This window comes from Eublepharis macularius, chromosome 5 (assembly GCF_028583425.1).
Source record: "Eublepharis macularius isolate TG4126 chromosome 5, MPM_Emac_v1.0, whole genome shotgun sequence".
NCBI classification, from domain to species: Eukaryota; Metazoa; Chordata; class Lepidosauria; order Squamata; family Eublepharidae; genus Eublepharis; species Eublepharis macularius.
The window spans coordinates 100,086,238-100,103,591 of record NC_072794.1 but is presented as its reverse complement, the minus strand read 5'-3'; the positions used below and the strand labels follow the sequence as shown (position 1 = coordinate 100,103,591).

General features: G+C 41.0%; 1 protein-coding gene across 4 annotated transcripts in view; it reads left to right on the top strand.

Annotated features, from left to right (window-relative positions):
- The window catches only part of ST3GAL3 (ST3 beta-galactoside alpha-2,3-sialyltransferase 3), a 459,765-nt gene that overhangs the window by 78,599 nt on the left and 363,812 nt on the right, over positions 1-17,354 (top strand). For 2 of the 4 annotated variants that reach the window (XM_054979379.1, XM_054979380.1), the window contains exon 3: positions 15,648-15,695. The exons of the other annotated variants lie outside the window; for them this stretch is intronic. In XM_054979379.1, coding sequence (XP_054835354.1) covers positions 15,648-15,695 — 48 coding nt within the window. The remainder of the gene's footprint in view (positions 1-15,647; positions 15,696-17,354) is intronic. 4 annotated transcript variants of the gene reach the window in all.

Below are 17,354 nucleotides of genomic sequence, written 5' to 3'. Positions count from 1 at the left end.
GTGACAGGTTTGACTAGAGAACTTGAAAGTTTATAATACAAAGTCAAGAGTGATGCTCTGTGAAGAAGTTTGTACAAATAAGTAAGGCAGACTCTCGATTCCCTCAGGCTTATTTAATTCTGTTTTTCTCTGCGTGTCTGGAGAACTGCCTTCAAAAATCTTCTTTTAGCAATAAAATGTTTCTTGTAGTAAAAACATAAGCAACTGTGTAGGCTTCCATTATAAGGTTTGTCCTAGTTGTTAGAAATATGTGCGTAGGAATCACAAACTTACCAACTTGTACATAACCTTGATGTCACTGCAGACTTCTGCTTTGGTTGAACATCCTGTTAATAGTATAGTTTGTTGACTAGTTGTTAATTTCCCTGTCCTGATGGGGCTAGCATGGCAACTCTGGAACCCAAGCAGCTATTTTATAAGAGCTGATTTACAAGGTGGTTTCTAGGTAAAGTGTCTACATATTTGGTGTGAATCCTACTGTCCCATGACCAGATCAAATATTTCTCTGCATTAACATTCTGAATGTCCTAGACATTTATTTTATCCTCTGTAGTTAATGTCTCCCCAAAGTGCTAATTTGAAAGGCCTCATTGTGGTTTGGTTTTTATCCTGTGTGGTGAAGGAATGTTTTGCCTTTTGAAAATGTTCCAGCTCTTATTTGTCTAAGGATGGATCCGTCTTGTTTCCTTGTCATCTGCTATTGTTTTAATACTTTTCATGACCATGCAGATTGTTGCTCATAGAGTTGACTAGTATTTCACAGTGCCTGGTCTCTGGCTTATTTAAAATGTCCAAGCTTTTCCCACGAAGCAAATCCTTTTCCACTCTGAGATCATGCTCTTAGTTGTGGGAATTTTCTTTCATTTGAGATTCTTGGCCCTTGTCACAGGGGCTGTGAACATTCTTGGTTTTTAGTATGATGGCTTTCAAATCCAGCATCTCTGTCTAAGAAAAGAAGGGTGGTGCATGACCATGAACTTTTCCTGTTGTATATCTCATGCTAGTGGATATTGTATATCTCATAGCACTGTGGATATTCGACAGTGTAAATGAAAAAGATCTGCAAGGGGAAGCCGCCTAGGGAGACGATATATATTTCTGCAAGTCTGGGATACACCCCTCCCCCAAAAGTTGAAGAAAAAAAATTGGGGATAACCCTCCTCCTCCAAGTAACCAGTGACATTTGTGCTTGAGTAGAGAGGTGGCTATGTTAAAAGGTAAAATAAAACAATAGGAATTTAGGATAGGCCAAGGGAAGTAAATGATGGCTAGGTGAGGAGGAAGGATGTAAAATTGGGGGGGATGGAATGGATAATTGGTTGAGTTGGAGAGGGAGCATGAAAACTGGGCAGTTGAATGGATTGTAGAAGAACAGATGCACAGTAAGAGGGGAGAAAGTAGGGGAGATGGGATTTCCCTCCCCTGTCAGTCCTTGCAGGTCCCACTCTTATTTTATGCTTAAAATACAAGTGATTTGATTTGTAAAGCTATTACTTCAGTATTCCGTGGTTCACACTGGAGCTTATGGATGCACAGTTCTAATGTGTCTGTGTATTGAAATAAGATACATTACTTTTGATCTAATGCTTGTATGTATTTTTTCTGTAAAGAATGTCCATTCCCAGTGTGTCAGTGATATTTGAGGTAGTGGAGGGTGAGCCACGAAAGGCAGTAGTGGAAAATCAGGGGCATTGACTGTGTCTGTTCAATGTCAGCTTTCATTGAATAAATGTCTTGTTCAAGCCCTTGTAATGAAGAGGGAAATGAGGCAGTGCCACTTCAAGTTGAGATGGAGTCTGGAAGAGTATTTAAATGCAAGATAGTTTAGTTTATCGCCTGTCTTCTTTTTTTCTTGCAGCTCAATCCTTTCTACTGCTTGTTCAGATTGTCAATAAATTCAAGGCACACAAGTCTTATCCGTATAAAGCTGTCACAATGGAATTGTTGACAGTTCTCAAAGCAGCTGTGCCTGAAGTTTATATGCTTTATGTTTTGGGAGGTTTTTTCCAACCCTCGCAGTGATATGGCATGTCACTTTTAGAAGAAACCTAGGATCATTGCCTTTCTGGGGAGCAAAATCAAAAAGAGTCCAGTAGCACCTTTAAGACTAACCAATTTTATTGTAGCATAAGCTTTCGAGAATCACAGTTCTCTTCGTCAGATACATGGAGGGCAAAAAGAGAAACTGGTCAGATATAGAGGAGGGGGGGCGGGGTAGATGCAAACATCTCCTTCTGATATGCAGATGCAAACAGCTCCTTCTGATGTGGAGATCAGTTTGCTTCTGTAAAGGTTTAGAGGACTTAGCCGTGTTAGTCTGTAGTAGCAAAATCAAAAAGAGTCAAATCAAAAAAATCAAAAAAAATTTGCTACTACAGACTAACACGGCTAAGTCCTCTGAACCTGACTAACAAGGCTAAGTCCTCTGAACCTTTACAGAAGCAAACTGATCTCCACATCAGAAGGAGCTGTTTGCATCTGCATATCAGAAGGAGATGTTTGCATCTACCCCGCCCCCCTCCTCCTCTATATCTGACCAGTTTCTCTTTTTGCCCTCCATGCATCTGACGAAGAGAACTGTGATTCTCGAAAGCTTATGCTACAATAAAATTGGTTAGTCTTAAAGGTGCTACTGGACTCTTTTTGATTTTGCTACTACAGACTAACATGGCTAACTCCTCTGGATTTCTGGGGAGCATGTTCATTTCAGAAATGCTGGCTGTTTTCCTTGTTTTAAGTAAAATTCTGACTGATGAATCAGGCAATTAATATTGGAATAAATATCAGAATTTGTAACAAATTTTTCTTTTGATCTGCACCATCATATTTGACAAAGGGAGTGGTTTTAATGATTACATTCTTTCTTTTGGAGTATATTGTAGTACAGCTTTGTAGCATACAAATTGGCATGTGAATATTATTTGTCTCATCCCCTCCCCCTTTAAAAGTTTGCAGTCATGAATATTTTAATTATTATATATATTATACTGTTTACTTTTACACTAGTTGAAAATCATTTTTGTGTCTTTTAAAGTGACCTGTTGAAAGCCAAATTTGGTAGTACCTTGGAATGTCATACATACTCTAGGAACTGGAAAATCCTTTCCCCCCTTTATTATAAAATAATCTTGTGGTCTTGCCTTTGGTTCCTTCACAAAAACCCTTCAAAGCCTAGGCCTCTGTACTTTAGCCCCTGAAATCTTTCTTGCTTTCTTCATGAGTCTAATACCAACTGAACAACCTGATTAGCCTTTCTGTGGCACATGTTAATGAAGCACAGAAGTTTTACTCTTGGCAGCCAATAGGGGAGATGGCAGCTCATTAAGCCACTCTTTTTCTTCTTGACACAGTGAATTTATTGGACATGGTTGGAAGGCATATGATGAATTCCTGGGTAGGATCATTTTGCCCAGTGCACACTATCAATTGTAGAGATCCATAGTGGAAGAAAAGTGGGGACAGAGTGGAGGGAGTGATTCATGCTTTGCAGGGAACCTGAAAGCCTGTGGGATAGTTGTTGTAGGTGCAAGGATGGGATGTAATGTAGACTCGGTTATGAATTTTACATTTACTGTGTGAATCAGCATTTATTTTTCAGTTCTTAGAGCCACCTGGTCCTGTCTGGATGTCTTTCACCTTTTGTTGGTAAGGAAAGACCTGCAGTGCAATCCTAAGAAAAATGACATTCTTCTGCGTCCATTGAAGTGTATAGAAGACGAGAAGGTTTAGGAGAGTGTATAACTACTTAGAATTGAACTGCTGGTAGCTTACGAGATTACCAAAACTTGATCAATTAACCTTTGAAGGAAGGCTTTCTGTTCCCTGAGATAGATATCCAGTAAGTGTTGAAATGCCGTCTCTGTGTATTAGTATATGAAGTAAGGTTTTGAATTGGGGGAGACTAGATGCATTCTGAATCACTTTGTGTTCTGTTTTTTTTTCCCTAGTGGAGATAAAATTATTGAATGTTTATGATCTAACAGTTTAATCAATCACGATTTGTCATTCACGGAACTTCTGCAACTTTCTGAGTATTAATTCTCTGCATCTTAAAAATAAAAGGATTGCTTTGGAGATGTGTGAAGGTATGTTCATTTCTCACAGTCAGGTCTCACAGGCGTACCTCCCACTTTTGTGGGAGTGTAACTTTTCTAATTTTAGTGAAACACACACAGAGTAGGACTTCGTAAAGCAATCTCATTTTAAAGAGGTAGTTTATTAAAGTAGAAAATCCAGAATTTATTGGAAATGGTTTTTACAATCAGACATTTCCTGCTGCTGGATCCTGTTGCTGCTCTCTTCCTGTAAAGGGAATAAGAATGAACTCTGGGCCCCTTTCTCCTGTCAACTGGATACCCTACCAGACTGGGGCTCCTTTCACTTACCAGCATCTTCCAGTACCCCCATTTCAGTTCTAAGATTAACTCAAGGCATAGAGTAAATATCATCACCTAGTAAAAAACATCCCATTAAATCATTATTAAAGTGGTGGGACATTTTTTCTTCAGACAGTTGGTAACTCTAACTCCAAAGCATACATGCACAAATGTCTATGAAAGTGGGAGGCTTCAGCAGGATAATGAGGTCTAGGAAAAAGATTGTCAGAGGAGTCCAGAGTAGATGTAATCAATATCCACCTTAGGTCTGTTCAGTGGGGCTTACTCTTAGGAAAGTGTTCTTAGGAGTGCACTGTAGGATTCCCATATGTCCGGTCTCACCAGGCTATCTCTTTTAATTAGAACCCCGTATACAGTAGCTCCATCTTCTGATAGCTGGCAAACAAAGAGTATAGTGTGTTTCAGAGCACTTGGCAATGTTCCGTTTTCTCTAATGCATTTTAAATAAAGGGTCCTGGAGAATGTTAACAGCTTTGGAGGAGATGTGATTAACAGACAGGCCAAATGGTAGTTGCAGGGGGCCATAGACCAGAGGAGAAGAGGACTTAACAAAGCAGGCAGATACCAAGTGTTTTGGGAAAAATCTCTTTATTATGTTACTTGGCTGATAATTTGAGAACTGCTTGTTACCTCTGTTCAGACATGAATGAGAAATAAATGATCTGTAATTTATGTGAACAGTCCACTAAATTTCTGTGCTGTGTGTAGGAGAGGCCATTGGGTCACCCATGAAATCTACACTGTTTGCGGGCAGGAGAATGAATATTTCTTGCTAGGTGTAAGCAGCTGGACAAGCTTCTCATAAGTTTTTTTTTCCAGGGAAGACAAAAGCATAAAGAACAGTACATGTACATAAGAAAGCTTGAGGGACGGGGGGAAAAACTTTAGAGTTTTCACTGGAGATGGTTACACAAACCTGAAGTGACTGGTAGAGAAGAGAGGTGCAGGCTGTACTTTTTAAAAACTGAGTGCTAGTGAATAGATCAAGTATGTTTGGACCAATGCGGATCTGAAATATGTGGTACATAGTTGCATTTAATTTTGGCAAATGCTGTGTAAAAGAACTAGTTCCAACTGGAAAATGAGTTTTATTAATAACTCTAGCAGCAGCTCCAATATTCTTTGTCAGCTGAATTATTTTCAGCTGTAGAAGAATTCAGATATTACCTGACGTTTTACTCTACAGGCTCCTTATTTGAGGTGTCTGAAGATAGTCTTGATGTTATTGGTAACTAAATGTTGCTGCTCAGTAGTCAGCATTTCATTATTTTGATTTGGTGAGAAACGTAAGAAGACGTTGCAAGGTGGTCTTGTGTGCATGAGAGCTTCTGTAAGCAACACATTCATATAAAAAGGCACAAGTAATTTCTAGAATGGTTGAACAACAAAATAGTTCTTTATGTTCTTATTTATGAATTAACGCTTTATTTTACACTTCTGGTAGTGATGCTTATCTAGGTATAATACCGTTAAGGGTTCATTCTCATTTGAGGAGAGGCCATCCTGACACTTGGGTGCTCCTTCTCCCATGATCCCTGGAGGCAGAAGAGGGAGTACCACCCTTCTTCAATTATTTTCCTGCCTCCTCTGCAAGGTCAGGACCTTGGAGGAGCTTTGAGTGCCTTTGGCTTTTTTCTCTGTAGAGTTCCTAGGTATAAGTTCTTTCCATGGTGTGCCTATGTTTTTGTCTCTGTTTCCTCTCCAAGTTAAACAGGTGTTTTTTTTGGGGTGTTCTCTCCTCCACATCCTCTGCTTGAGTAGCCCGCTAACTGAAACCCTGGGGCTGTGTCACTTACCTCTCTAACAGCAGAATTAGTGGTCATGACACTGGAGGGAGACTTGGGGGCTGTCATGCTTGGCGACACAGGGTTGCCCAAGCAAAGGCAAAGTAGTCACTCAGAGTGACTACTCTGAGTGACACAACTGAGCAACAGGAAGGAGCCCCAGCCCATGCTCCTGCCAGCTGCAAAGAAGATTTTGGTGCCCCAGACCCCACACCTTGCTGCAGGCTATTGCCAGCAGCCTGCATCAGCTGCTGCTTCCCCTTACCCTAGATGTAAACTATTCAGGAGGTGTGAGTAAGCAGGGCAGTTTTGCTTCCTCGGGCCCACTGGGATGGAGAAGAGATACTTTCATTGCCCCAGCAAGGTAGCACGAGTGGCTGACCTACTTTCCTGACCAACATTGAAATGGTCAGGAAACAGCAATCCAAGGACAGAAAGAGTTGCCGCTTTCTTCAGGCACTTCACCCCATCTGCCTCTATTCCTGCTAAAAGGCAAGCTATCCAGGGACCACTGGTCAACTTGCGGGTCAGGGTTAGGCATCCAAGAAGCCCTCATGATTCACTAAGACAGCACAGAATAGCTTGCCAGCCCCATCCACTGTAGCAACATTACCCAGGTCTTCTCACTTTGGGGAGGAGTTTCCAATAGCAACTCAAAGAATTCAGAGTCTGATTTGGGCAGGGAGGAAGGGGAAGTCTTGGATGAAGACCCTCCTCAGCAGACCTCCCCCCGCCCATCTCTCAGTGAATTGCCTCTCTTTTACAATTCTCTACCCCCAAAAGGAACCCAGAGCCCAAAGAAGATGAAGATGGGGCCATGGAGGTTTTCAGCACAATCTAAACTTTAGGCTCTCCCTTCCTGCTTTCCATCTTCTTTACCAAAGTGGTCAAATAGTAATGTACTGATCCCACAGTTCAGTTCTTCTACAGCTGTCACGACAAGAAATTTGCTTCTCTTCCCCCCAGTGTTTAGTGTCTTCTCAAGATTCTGGTGGTGGATGCCCCAGTGGCCAGGCTGGCTTTAGGTGTGGCTTTATCCAAGGAAGGGGGAAGCTCTTTAAAAGACGCAGTGGAAAAGAAAAGCAAGGTTGCCTTGCACAGGGGCCATGAAGTGATGGCCTGCTCTGTCAAAACTTTGGCTACCACCCCTTTCACAGCAAGAGACTCCATTATGTAGCTTCACAAGCTCTTGAGGAAAAAACTGATTTAAGTAGTTTTGGTTTTTGGATCTCATCTCGCTGCAGTCTAGCCACCCTGGACACTTTTAATCCGGGGACCAGTATGCCACTCAGATCCAGCTTGGTTGCACCTGACCACTTGGTGTTTGAGCAGGAAGGGCAACTGAATCTAGAGTTCTCAGCATAGATGATGAAAACTATGCTTGTGAAGAAACAACCATCAACAGAAACAACATATAAGGACATCTGGAAAGCTTTTGTCAGATGTTGCTATAGGAAACAGAAGACCCTAAAGGACACCAGCATTCCTCTGATCCTGTCCTTTCTACAAGATGGACTTGACCAGAGGATCAGAACTCACATGCTGCATAGACAGGTAGTGGTGCTAGCCTCAATGTTGATGTTGGTTGAAGGTTTCCCATTTTCCCATTAACCAATGGTGAAAAATTTCCTCGGGGGAGCAGTGTTTTCCAGCCCTTCAATTTCACTGTTATCCTTTTTGGAGACTACAAATAGTCCTTCAGGCACTTATGAAAACACCTTTAGAGCCACTATAAGAACAGTCTCTTAAGTTCCTCATACTTACAGTTCTGTTCAAAACCAGGGGCATTTTGGATCCTGGAACACTATCTATATCAAAAGGTTTCTGCATTTTTCAAAAGATTTGGTGGTTCTCTAGCTAGACAGTTGGTTAAAATCTACTTTCCACAAGTCTTAGTAGGTGTATCTATCATCCTTTTGTCCCAATCCATTACACCCCAGAGAGAAAAATGAGCACACCTTGGATGTCTGCAGGGCCTTGTGTATTTATATTCAGCACATGGCTTCTGTCTGGCCAGACACCTTTTTTGTGCCCTTCAGTGGCTGAGGGCAGTAGGGTATCTAAGGCATCTCTCAGCAAGTGGTTCAAGGAATGCATCGTCCTGGCATACTCTTCCCGATAACTTAAATCTCCAGGAGGGATTACCACCCAGTCAATCAGGAGCACAGCCACCACAGCTGCTTTTATCTCCAGTTCATCAGTTTTGGAAATTTGGAGGGTGGCTACTTGGGCAGCTACTTCTGCATTTATACATCATTACAAAATGGACTAATATACCACAGCTTGTGCAGCCTTTGGGTGGCATATCCTTCAAAAGGTGGTGTAAGAAGATCAGAGACGGGGCTGCCCACTGTTCTTACGGGGGTGGGGGTGAGCATTGTAATATCCCAAGCATCAGGATGTCTTCCTCTCTTGAAATGAGAAAAGGACTTTGGGCTTACCTTGAAGAATACTTTTATATTTGAGATACAGGAGGACATCCTGGGCCCTCCCTTGTCTAATGTTTGCTTACGCATGATTCAGAGCCCTTTTGTCTCATCTGTTTTGTATTCTCTTATTTCAATTTGTTAGTGTTTTTTTTTCTTTTGAGAAGAGTGTGGCAGTTAACCTTGCCCTTTAGTCTTTATTGAGTTGAGTTGAGTTTTTGTTACTGCAATGAGCAATGGCCCACTTTGTGAACATCCTGCCTCCAGGGATCACGGAAGGAGTATTAAAGCACCTCTACCTCAAATAGAAGGAACCTTCAAGGTAAGTTCAAAATTCCTTTCTCTGTCTTTTCCCTCATGTTTATGCTTCCATCTTAGTTTTTCTGTGAACAGAGTCCAACTTGGAATGGAGAATGGGATTTGGCAGTAGATTCAGTGTTGACTGCACAAAAATAATAGGGCACCACTCCAGTAAGCACCGCTTCATGTGTTAACCATGCTTTTAAAGAATTTATTAACAGATTATGGTCTGTTTGGTTGTGGCTGTTCCTATAAACATTTTAGCCCTTTTGTTGTGTCAAGTGGGCTCTAAGCCTGTCTTGATCATATCTTGAGTCTGAAAAAAGTTCATATGGTTTGTCTTGTCATATGCTTGTAAATTGCATGTAAGGTCAGGGGATCTGCCTTCATTAACTCAAGCTTAGTAAGTGGCATTTGTCCTCTTACATTCCTGCTTTTTTTGACCATTCTGCTCTGAAATGAAGAGACCAAAATCAATATAGTTGAGAGAGTGTTGAATACCTTTCTTTACCAATGCTAAATTATGTATTTCATAGAGGTTTCCACATGTTTAAATTCTGAATTTCCACTTAAGATAGTTTTAATGTTGTGGGGCATGTCTGCGCAGGTGCTTTCGGGCATCCAGTTTGGTGCTCCAGTTTAAAACCAAATGTGTGAAAGTAGTGTCTGTGGAAATGAAAGCAGTAAAGAGGCTTTGCTGTGCAGCAGTGCTCTTTGTGTGTATTGCATGGTCTATGTGTATAACCTGTACTGGAGCTTTCTTAGAATGCTGAAGGATACAGGACGTAACAAGTCTACCCTACAGGCAAATCCTCAAGGACTACTAACAAATTCATATGCTTTCCCCATAAACTATATTCAGAACAAGTCAGGAAGTGTGAAACCCCCTCCCCTTAATGTACGATGCACAGACTGAAGATTTTGTATTGGACTAAACAGCAGTTTGTTGTGACATCCAGATCAGGTAAAATTACAAACTACATTTTGGGGGGTTGCCCCCATGGAATTATCCCACTATCCCACTAATTATACATGGAATTATCCCACTATCCTTGCAATAACCCTGTGAAGTAGGTTAAGCTAACAGTGTGTCAATATTTTCCAAATGAGTTTCATGATTTAGCTGGAATTTGAGCCCACATCCCTGTGAATGGAGTACAGCACTCTGTACATTATGTCCTATCCATTACATTCAATGTATTAGTTTGGAGGTGCTTATCTTTGAGAGTGGGCCTTTGGCCAGAGGAATATGTGTCTGGTTTTACAGCCCTGATTAATGTATGTAGGTATATATTAATGTTGTATATAGTTCGCCTTTCTCACTGAGACTCAAGATGGATTATGTAGTGCAAGTCAATAAGATCAACAGCTGGGACATTCAATAAGTCATGCAATAAGGTATGCAAAAACAAATCTACAGAGATTTGAAAACCAGCAGAAATCTGATACAGAGCTGAAACAATGCTGAAACAGAGCACAGGCAATTAAACTGACATTAAACAAAGTAGAAACTACCCACTAGGATCATAATTACAGCACAGTAAACAGTAGCATAGTCTACAGTCATTATCCGTTTACCAATGCTTCTTTAGTTTGCAGAAAGGCAGAACAGGAGGAGCCCTCCTAACCTCATCAGGCAGGTCATTCCGTAAGCTGGGGGCCACAACAGTGAATGTGTCTGTACGGGCAGTTGTTGATTTTGCTCATTTGCAGGGTAGCACCTGCAGAAGACCCTGTTCAGATAAGCAAAACTGCTGTGGCATACACTGTTATCATTCTATGGTTGGAAAGGCAAAATGGAAGCTGCACTGGATTAAAAAAAAAGATTTGTGATGCTGTCATTGAGTTTTGTTAAATATTTCCCCATCAGTGTCTGAATTGCAGGCTTGTCTGTTTAGCAGAACATGTACAACCAGTGCTTCCGCGGGGTAACATTTAAGGATGAGAAGTATGATTACAGTTTTTGGAGCCATTTATTGCAGAATATATGTGCATGAGAGAAGTCTATGAGAAATTTCCAGTGTTGATAGTTGTTCTCCTCAGGTATATGTTTTCTAAATAAATAAATAAAAGCAGCTAGGTTTTGTTTTCTGTGCCAGCATCTAGTTTGAATAAAATCTACATAAAAGATTAAAGCTCCAGGCTTAGTGATTACTTTGTTTGGGAAAGACTGATCTGTGCAGTGGTGTCCAATGTGTGTGCTTTTCTGTAAAGGATGTACCAGAAAGCTACTGTAGCATAGTGGTTAAGTGATTGGGCTGCAAATTAGCACTGGTTCGAATCCCACCACTGCCATGAGCCCAGCAGGTGGCCTTGGGTAAGTTACTCCTCTCATCCCAGCTCCCCAGCTGTATTGTGAGGATAGTAACAACACTGACCTTGTTCATCTCTCTGAGTGGGGTGCTAATCTGTCAAGAAAGCAGTATATAAGCACAGATATTACTGTTGTTGTTGTTATTACTATGGGTGCCTCTTGGTATTTGGGCTAGATTTAGCGAAAACTGCTTCTGTGTTATGAGATACAAAAACTGCACCAGATATTTTATTAAACTTGTATTATCCCTGTGGGACTAGTGGTTTGTGTTATGGTTTGTCAGGACTTCTTCTAGTGCCACACAAAATCTACACAAACAATTTAAAACTTCAGAATAGAGGTGGTTTATTGCTAAACACGATTCTGCTGAAAGTTTTATTTCTCTGGATAAAGCAGATCATTACTTTTCTAACAGAATATGGAAAAGTAGACGTAAACAAAAAAGTAGGGAATGGCCTCACATAAAATTATCTAGGAATGTGACATAAGAATGTCATAAAGTTCATATACTCTTCATGGAATTAATCTAGGTTTGGCTGTGTTAGCTTCTCAAGATTACTGCTGTTGTATGTACTCCTTTCTATACATCGTAGAGTCAAGACAGACAGACATTATAAAGTGGCATGGAATGCAGCAAATGTGTGGAAAACACTTTCACTTTGGATTGCATGTTCCTGCTGAAGACAGGATTCTGCTAAAAGGATATAAAGACACTTGAATAAATACATTCTGATCCTGTGCACTTTGATGACCTGAACAAGAAAATGAAGATTGGGAGCATAGGTTTGCAGACCCAGCACTGATGGGAGAGGAGTAGCAAGGGCAAGGTGATAGAACCCACCAAACACCTTGTTGGAGTTGAAAGAGGTCATAACTTTGTTGATTATAGCTCGTAGAGCATCGGCACAGCATAGGGCATGGATCCCAGCATCGGCTCACCTGCCTGTCAGCCAATGACACCCTGCCCTCTCCACCTGCTTAGGGAGGAACTATGGAGTGACAGTTAGTGGCATCCCATGTAGGCGCATCTCCTGAGACCCCTTGAGCTGGGCATACACCTGCCATGCCTCACTCCCCAGACCCCTTAAGGGGATCCCCATAGAAGGGAAACTGAGCTTGCAGGACCTGTTTCCCACCAAATGGATCCATGCTCAGTGCCCAAACTGCCTGCTCCAAAGTTGTGATGAAAGGAAAGCAAGTACAACCACCACTTGCATGCACTCTGCAAGTCCAGGAACCATGTACCACAAACAGAGTCCAAATGATCAGGCTCAAGGGAGGGCAGGTAGGTTTGCTGGCCTTGAGCTTGATGAGAAAACTCAAACAATAATCTGTGGTGGACTTTTACATGGTAATTGTTTTCTTCTGTGCAGAGGTGAGAAGTGTAAAAAAGGAGGAAATTATCTTGTGTTTATAAGCAGAATTGTCTGAACAACATTATCCTATTGCCTGGGATGAGCAGGGTCCCGGTTGAAAATGCTTTTGGGCTACATGAGAAAGTCATAGTGGATTTTGATCATCTTGTCACCAGCCCACATTGGTCACCTATATTTTTAGGCAAAGGACAGGGGGAACGGTCCCAAACTCCAAAGCAAAGGCACACTAAGGACACGCCGAAAGACCGCTGCTGCAATCCAAAGCTATATTCATAAATGCCGAGGGTCAAATCAAAAGGATGAGGGAGCGCCCACTCTCTCCGGCTGCTTCCGGCAGGAGATTGGCAACGGGTTTGCCTGGCTAAATTGTCCCGTTTCGCAAGGCTCACAGCTTCATCAAAAGCCACAAATAAATTCTTGGTATAAAGCGTATTCCTTTACTACAAAGTAACCTGCTGGACAAGAGTCAAGTTTCTTCTTAGTTTTAGTTCAACAATATTTCCTCCCTTGTCACAGCTTTTGATGAAGCTGTGAGCCTTGCGAAACGGGACAATTTAGCCAGGCAAACCCGTTGCCAATCTCCTGCCGGGAGCAGCCGGAGAGAGTGGGCGCTCCCTCATCCTTTTGATTTGATCCTCGGCATTTATGAATATAGCTTTGGATTGCAGCAGCGGTCTTTTGGTGTGTCCTTAGTGCACCTATATTTTTAGGCAAATTCAGTCAGTTCCAGTTGATGAGGATGCAGACAGCCAGTCCCAGCAAGGAGAGGGTGTCACATATATAGCCACGAATATAGGGGAACTTATCCATTTAAAAATTGCCATAAGGGCCCCGTGGTGCATTGGCACCATGCAATCTTATTCCTCACCCCTTTTGAAGTACCAAAACAGCCCCCATGAGTAAGATCACATGGTACCACTGTGCCTCATGACAATTTTTAAGCAGCTAAATTCTGCTCTAAAATGCCATCATGGTTTGTCCCATGGTCCTCTAAAATGGCATGTAGTTTGACTCATAATCTAACTCATATCAAGTGATAATATACATTGGAGCCCAGGTGCAAGAAGTGTCTGAGAATGGCAAGAATGCCCAGCTTCACAGAATTGAAAATACAGTTCAAAGATGGGGTGTATCGTCTGAGAGCCAACAGACTCATTATGTATGAGAAACTTGTAATTACTCTTTTAAAATATACTTTGCTACAATTAAAAGTAGCAAGAATTAACTAACAGTTTTTATATATATTAACAATATATTCACGTATAGATACCTTTGTATGATGTTTGAAGTTGTAAGATAATTAGTTAGCCAAGAACGTGCACCCTTATCAAGTGGGACAGTTAACTATTGATGGAAGATTATTTGAAAAACTTATAAATATGGGAGCCTAAATTGGATAGGAGCTTCATCTTAGAAGGGGCTCCTTGCTTAAGACATTTTAATGGGTTCATGTAACTGCTGTCTTGTAAATATCTGTGTGGCAATAATGATGGTGTAATTTTCTGGTGAATTAGTCAGTGTTAAAAACTCTTGATGATGATGATGACGACGACGACAATAACAACATGCGATTTATATACCGCCCTTCAGGATGACTTAACACCCACTCAGAGAGGTTTACATAGTATGTTGTCATTATCCCCACAACAAAACACCCTGTGAGGTGGGTGTTTAATGGTATTACTTGTGTACTATACCCATAACAAACCAAAATGTTGTTGAAGTGTACTTCTTGCCTGGAATTAAATGTTCCGATATGGAAAAGCTAACTAGGGCCGTTTCCACACACGTTGAATAATGCACTTTCAACGCACTTTCGCAATCCTTTTGAAGTGGATTTTTTGTTCCACACATGGAAAATCAGTTTCAAATGTTCACTAAAGAGTATTGAAAGTGGAATATCCAACGTGTGTGGAAGCAGCCTAGTACTTCACAAGTACATGCCTATATTTGAATCAGTAATTAACAATAACAGAGCAACACGGTCCAAGCTATAACATGAAGGAAATTGACGGAAGGAAATTAACATGAGAAAGTGTATTGGAAACTCTGACAACTGTGTTCTTTGAGAAAGAATTTTGGAAACGGACCTTATGGGGATCTGGACCGTCCGTTAGAAAAAACTACGGTCATAGAACCTTATATGTACACCAAAAGAAATACATCTGAGGTCTACATGTCTTCTGTGACCCACACAGTGTCTGGGATCAGCCTTGGACTGTCCACGTATTGAACTGAAATAGTAGGTGAAATTGACTCCATATATGATAAATTGTGTCAGGTGACATGGAATAACAATTGCACTTTAATAGTATGGATAATAGGATTTTGAGCACGAGACACTTTAATTGATGGGTTGGAGTATGTATGACGCCTGTAAGTTGAAGTTGTAGTTGTATTGCACTATGTGGTATGAGTCCTGGCTATACAATAAGAGCTAATTCAATAAATGTATTGTTAACTGCATGAGTGAGGATAAGACTTTAATTATACATGGATAATTTTGTCTGGTTATATTTGAATCAGGCCTGACTAGAGTCATCCAGAACAGGTTGTAATGCTGGTTTGAGGGGGAAATCTCCTCTTTTAAACCAATAACCTTGTGTATTCATTTATTTGAGATAGTTTTACTTCATTCTTTCAACCACATGGGGAAGGCTTTGCTTATTCTGTGGCACAATGCTGTGCATCCTATATCATAGCATAGAAAGTTTAGAGAAAAAAGTGTTAAAATCATCTGTATTGTTTGCTCGTTCTCTAAGGGGAGCGTGCCCTCTACTGACTATCTGCTCTGGAGTGAGCATTAAATTCTAATGGGATGCGTACCCATTTCTTGGACGGTTCCTGGTTCAGGATTATTTAATGATATGCTTTAGTGTGGCTTGATCATCTGCAAATGTAGCACAGAAAAATGTCGTGGTCAGAATATCTTTCCTGCATGTAGCCAGTACAGTGATTTTTTATTGAGGAAGAGGAAATAGGAGCCTCTTGTAAAGAAGTAATGGATTTATATGACAAGGGAAAAATGAACTTGTACTCTTGTGTTACAGATTCAGTGGTTCTTTCCTCTGACTCCGTTGGACATTCAATAGGCTCAGGTACAAAATCCCCCTCCTTCCCCCTCTCATAGTAAAAGACTGCCATTTAATTATGTGACAGCCATGTTGGGAGGCAGATAATAGGTTATTGGGCATAGTTCAGGATTACTATGTAAGAAGGCCATTAAATGAAACTTAGCAAACAAACAAAGGAAGTATTAGAAATCACTGGATGTGGCATGGCAACTCAGAGCCACTTAAAGTACATATTACATTGTGATGCGGTTTAGGGCTTCAAATGCATGTTTGATAAAAGATGTGTCCTAGCTGTTAGATACACTAGAAATAGCAATGCTATGCAATGCTGGACAATGTTACTCTAGTCCAAGATGACTGAAATTAAAGAGCTTACACTGGTGTAACACTGCATAGAATTGTACTGTATATGACTTTATGGTAAGCCATATCACCTGCTCCCTTCTCTTAGGTGATTGCCTGGATGGTGTTCTTCAGTCGTCAGATATTATCCTATGATTACAGACTTCACTTAGATGAGGTGAACATGCAGCACAACTAACGTATACATATGTGAGCACCTACACTACCACCACCATCCTCACTAACCATGGAAAGTGCTATATACTATTTGAGAAAAAGTATCTTATGAGATACAGTGTTTGGCTATCAGACAGCCTATCCAGAGGAAGATGTGGGTGGAAAATATATTGAACAGGGAAGAAAGAGATGAGTACAATTTCACAATCAAAGCCTGTAATGGTTTTTGTGGAGTTACATGGAGGAGTTACAATAAGGCTAGTGAAAAACTTCCTTTTGCTTTCAGATTATGCCTGAATTGCATAGTTTTAGCAATTTGAGCCTAAAAACAAATTTGGTCTATGGGATCACATCAGGACACCTGTTCACCCGCAGTGCATGGCTTATAGCTGGAGTGTGCTATTACTGGGATGGATCAACCGCAACACAGGATAAAGTTAGAAGTTCTTGTGTTATGAGGGCCATGTGTCAGGAATAACTGGTATGACTTTCTGGAAAAGTACACTGGGAAATTTCTCCATGATCAGATTTTGCTACAGTGATAAGTGTGATGTCTCTTTTGAAAGATGCTTTGTTCAGTGTCCCCCTTCAAACAAATCCAGCTCCTCCCAGTCACACAAGTTTCTTTCAGGATCTCTGATTTTACTCAGATTGGTAAGAACATTTGCTGCCTTCCAACATGGCCTCAGACTTCTGCCTGCTTTGTAGTAAAGCACAGCTGCTGAACTCTAACATCAAGGCTTTTACAGAGGGAGCTGCATTATTAACCCCAAACTTTGTTCTTTCAAAATCACTGAATGATTCCTTCTTTGTGTTTCTAGAGGCTGATTGGATGAGGGTGCATGGTCGTGTTCACAGATTGCCCAGCTTTGCTTGGTGAAAGGAAATATTCTGACGTTTTAATGACAAAATGTGTGTGTGGGGTTGGGTGGGATGTATATCCTTCTTTGAAAAACATCTCTGACTAAATACTGTACAGTTAACCTTACGATGCTCTGTGTGTGTATGTGGGGTGTAAACAGCATGAGGTGATTGAGATGAAAATTTTAAAAATCTTTCGTTTCTCTGTCCATTCCAAGAAACTTTATTTTGCATCATCATAAATTAGCCAGCTCCAGAAATAAAGCTTGGAAATGGCCACAGTTCATGAAAGTGCTGCATGTC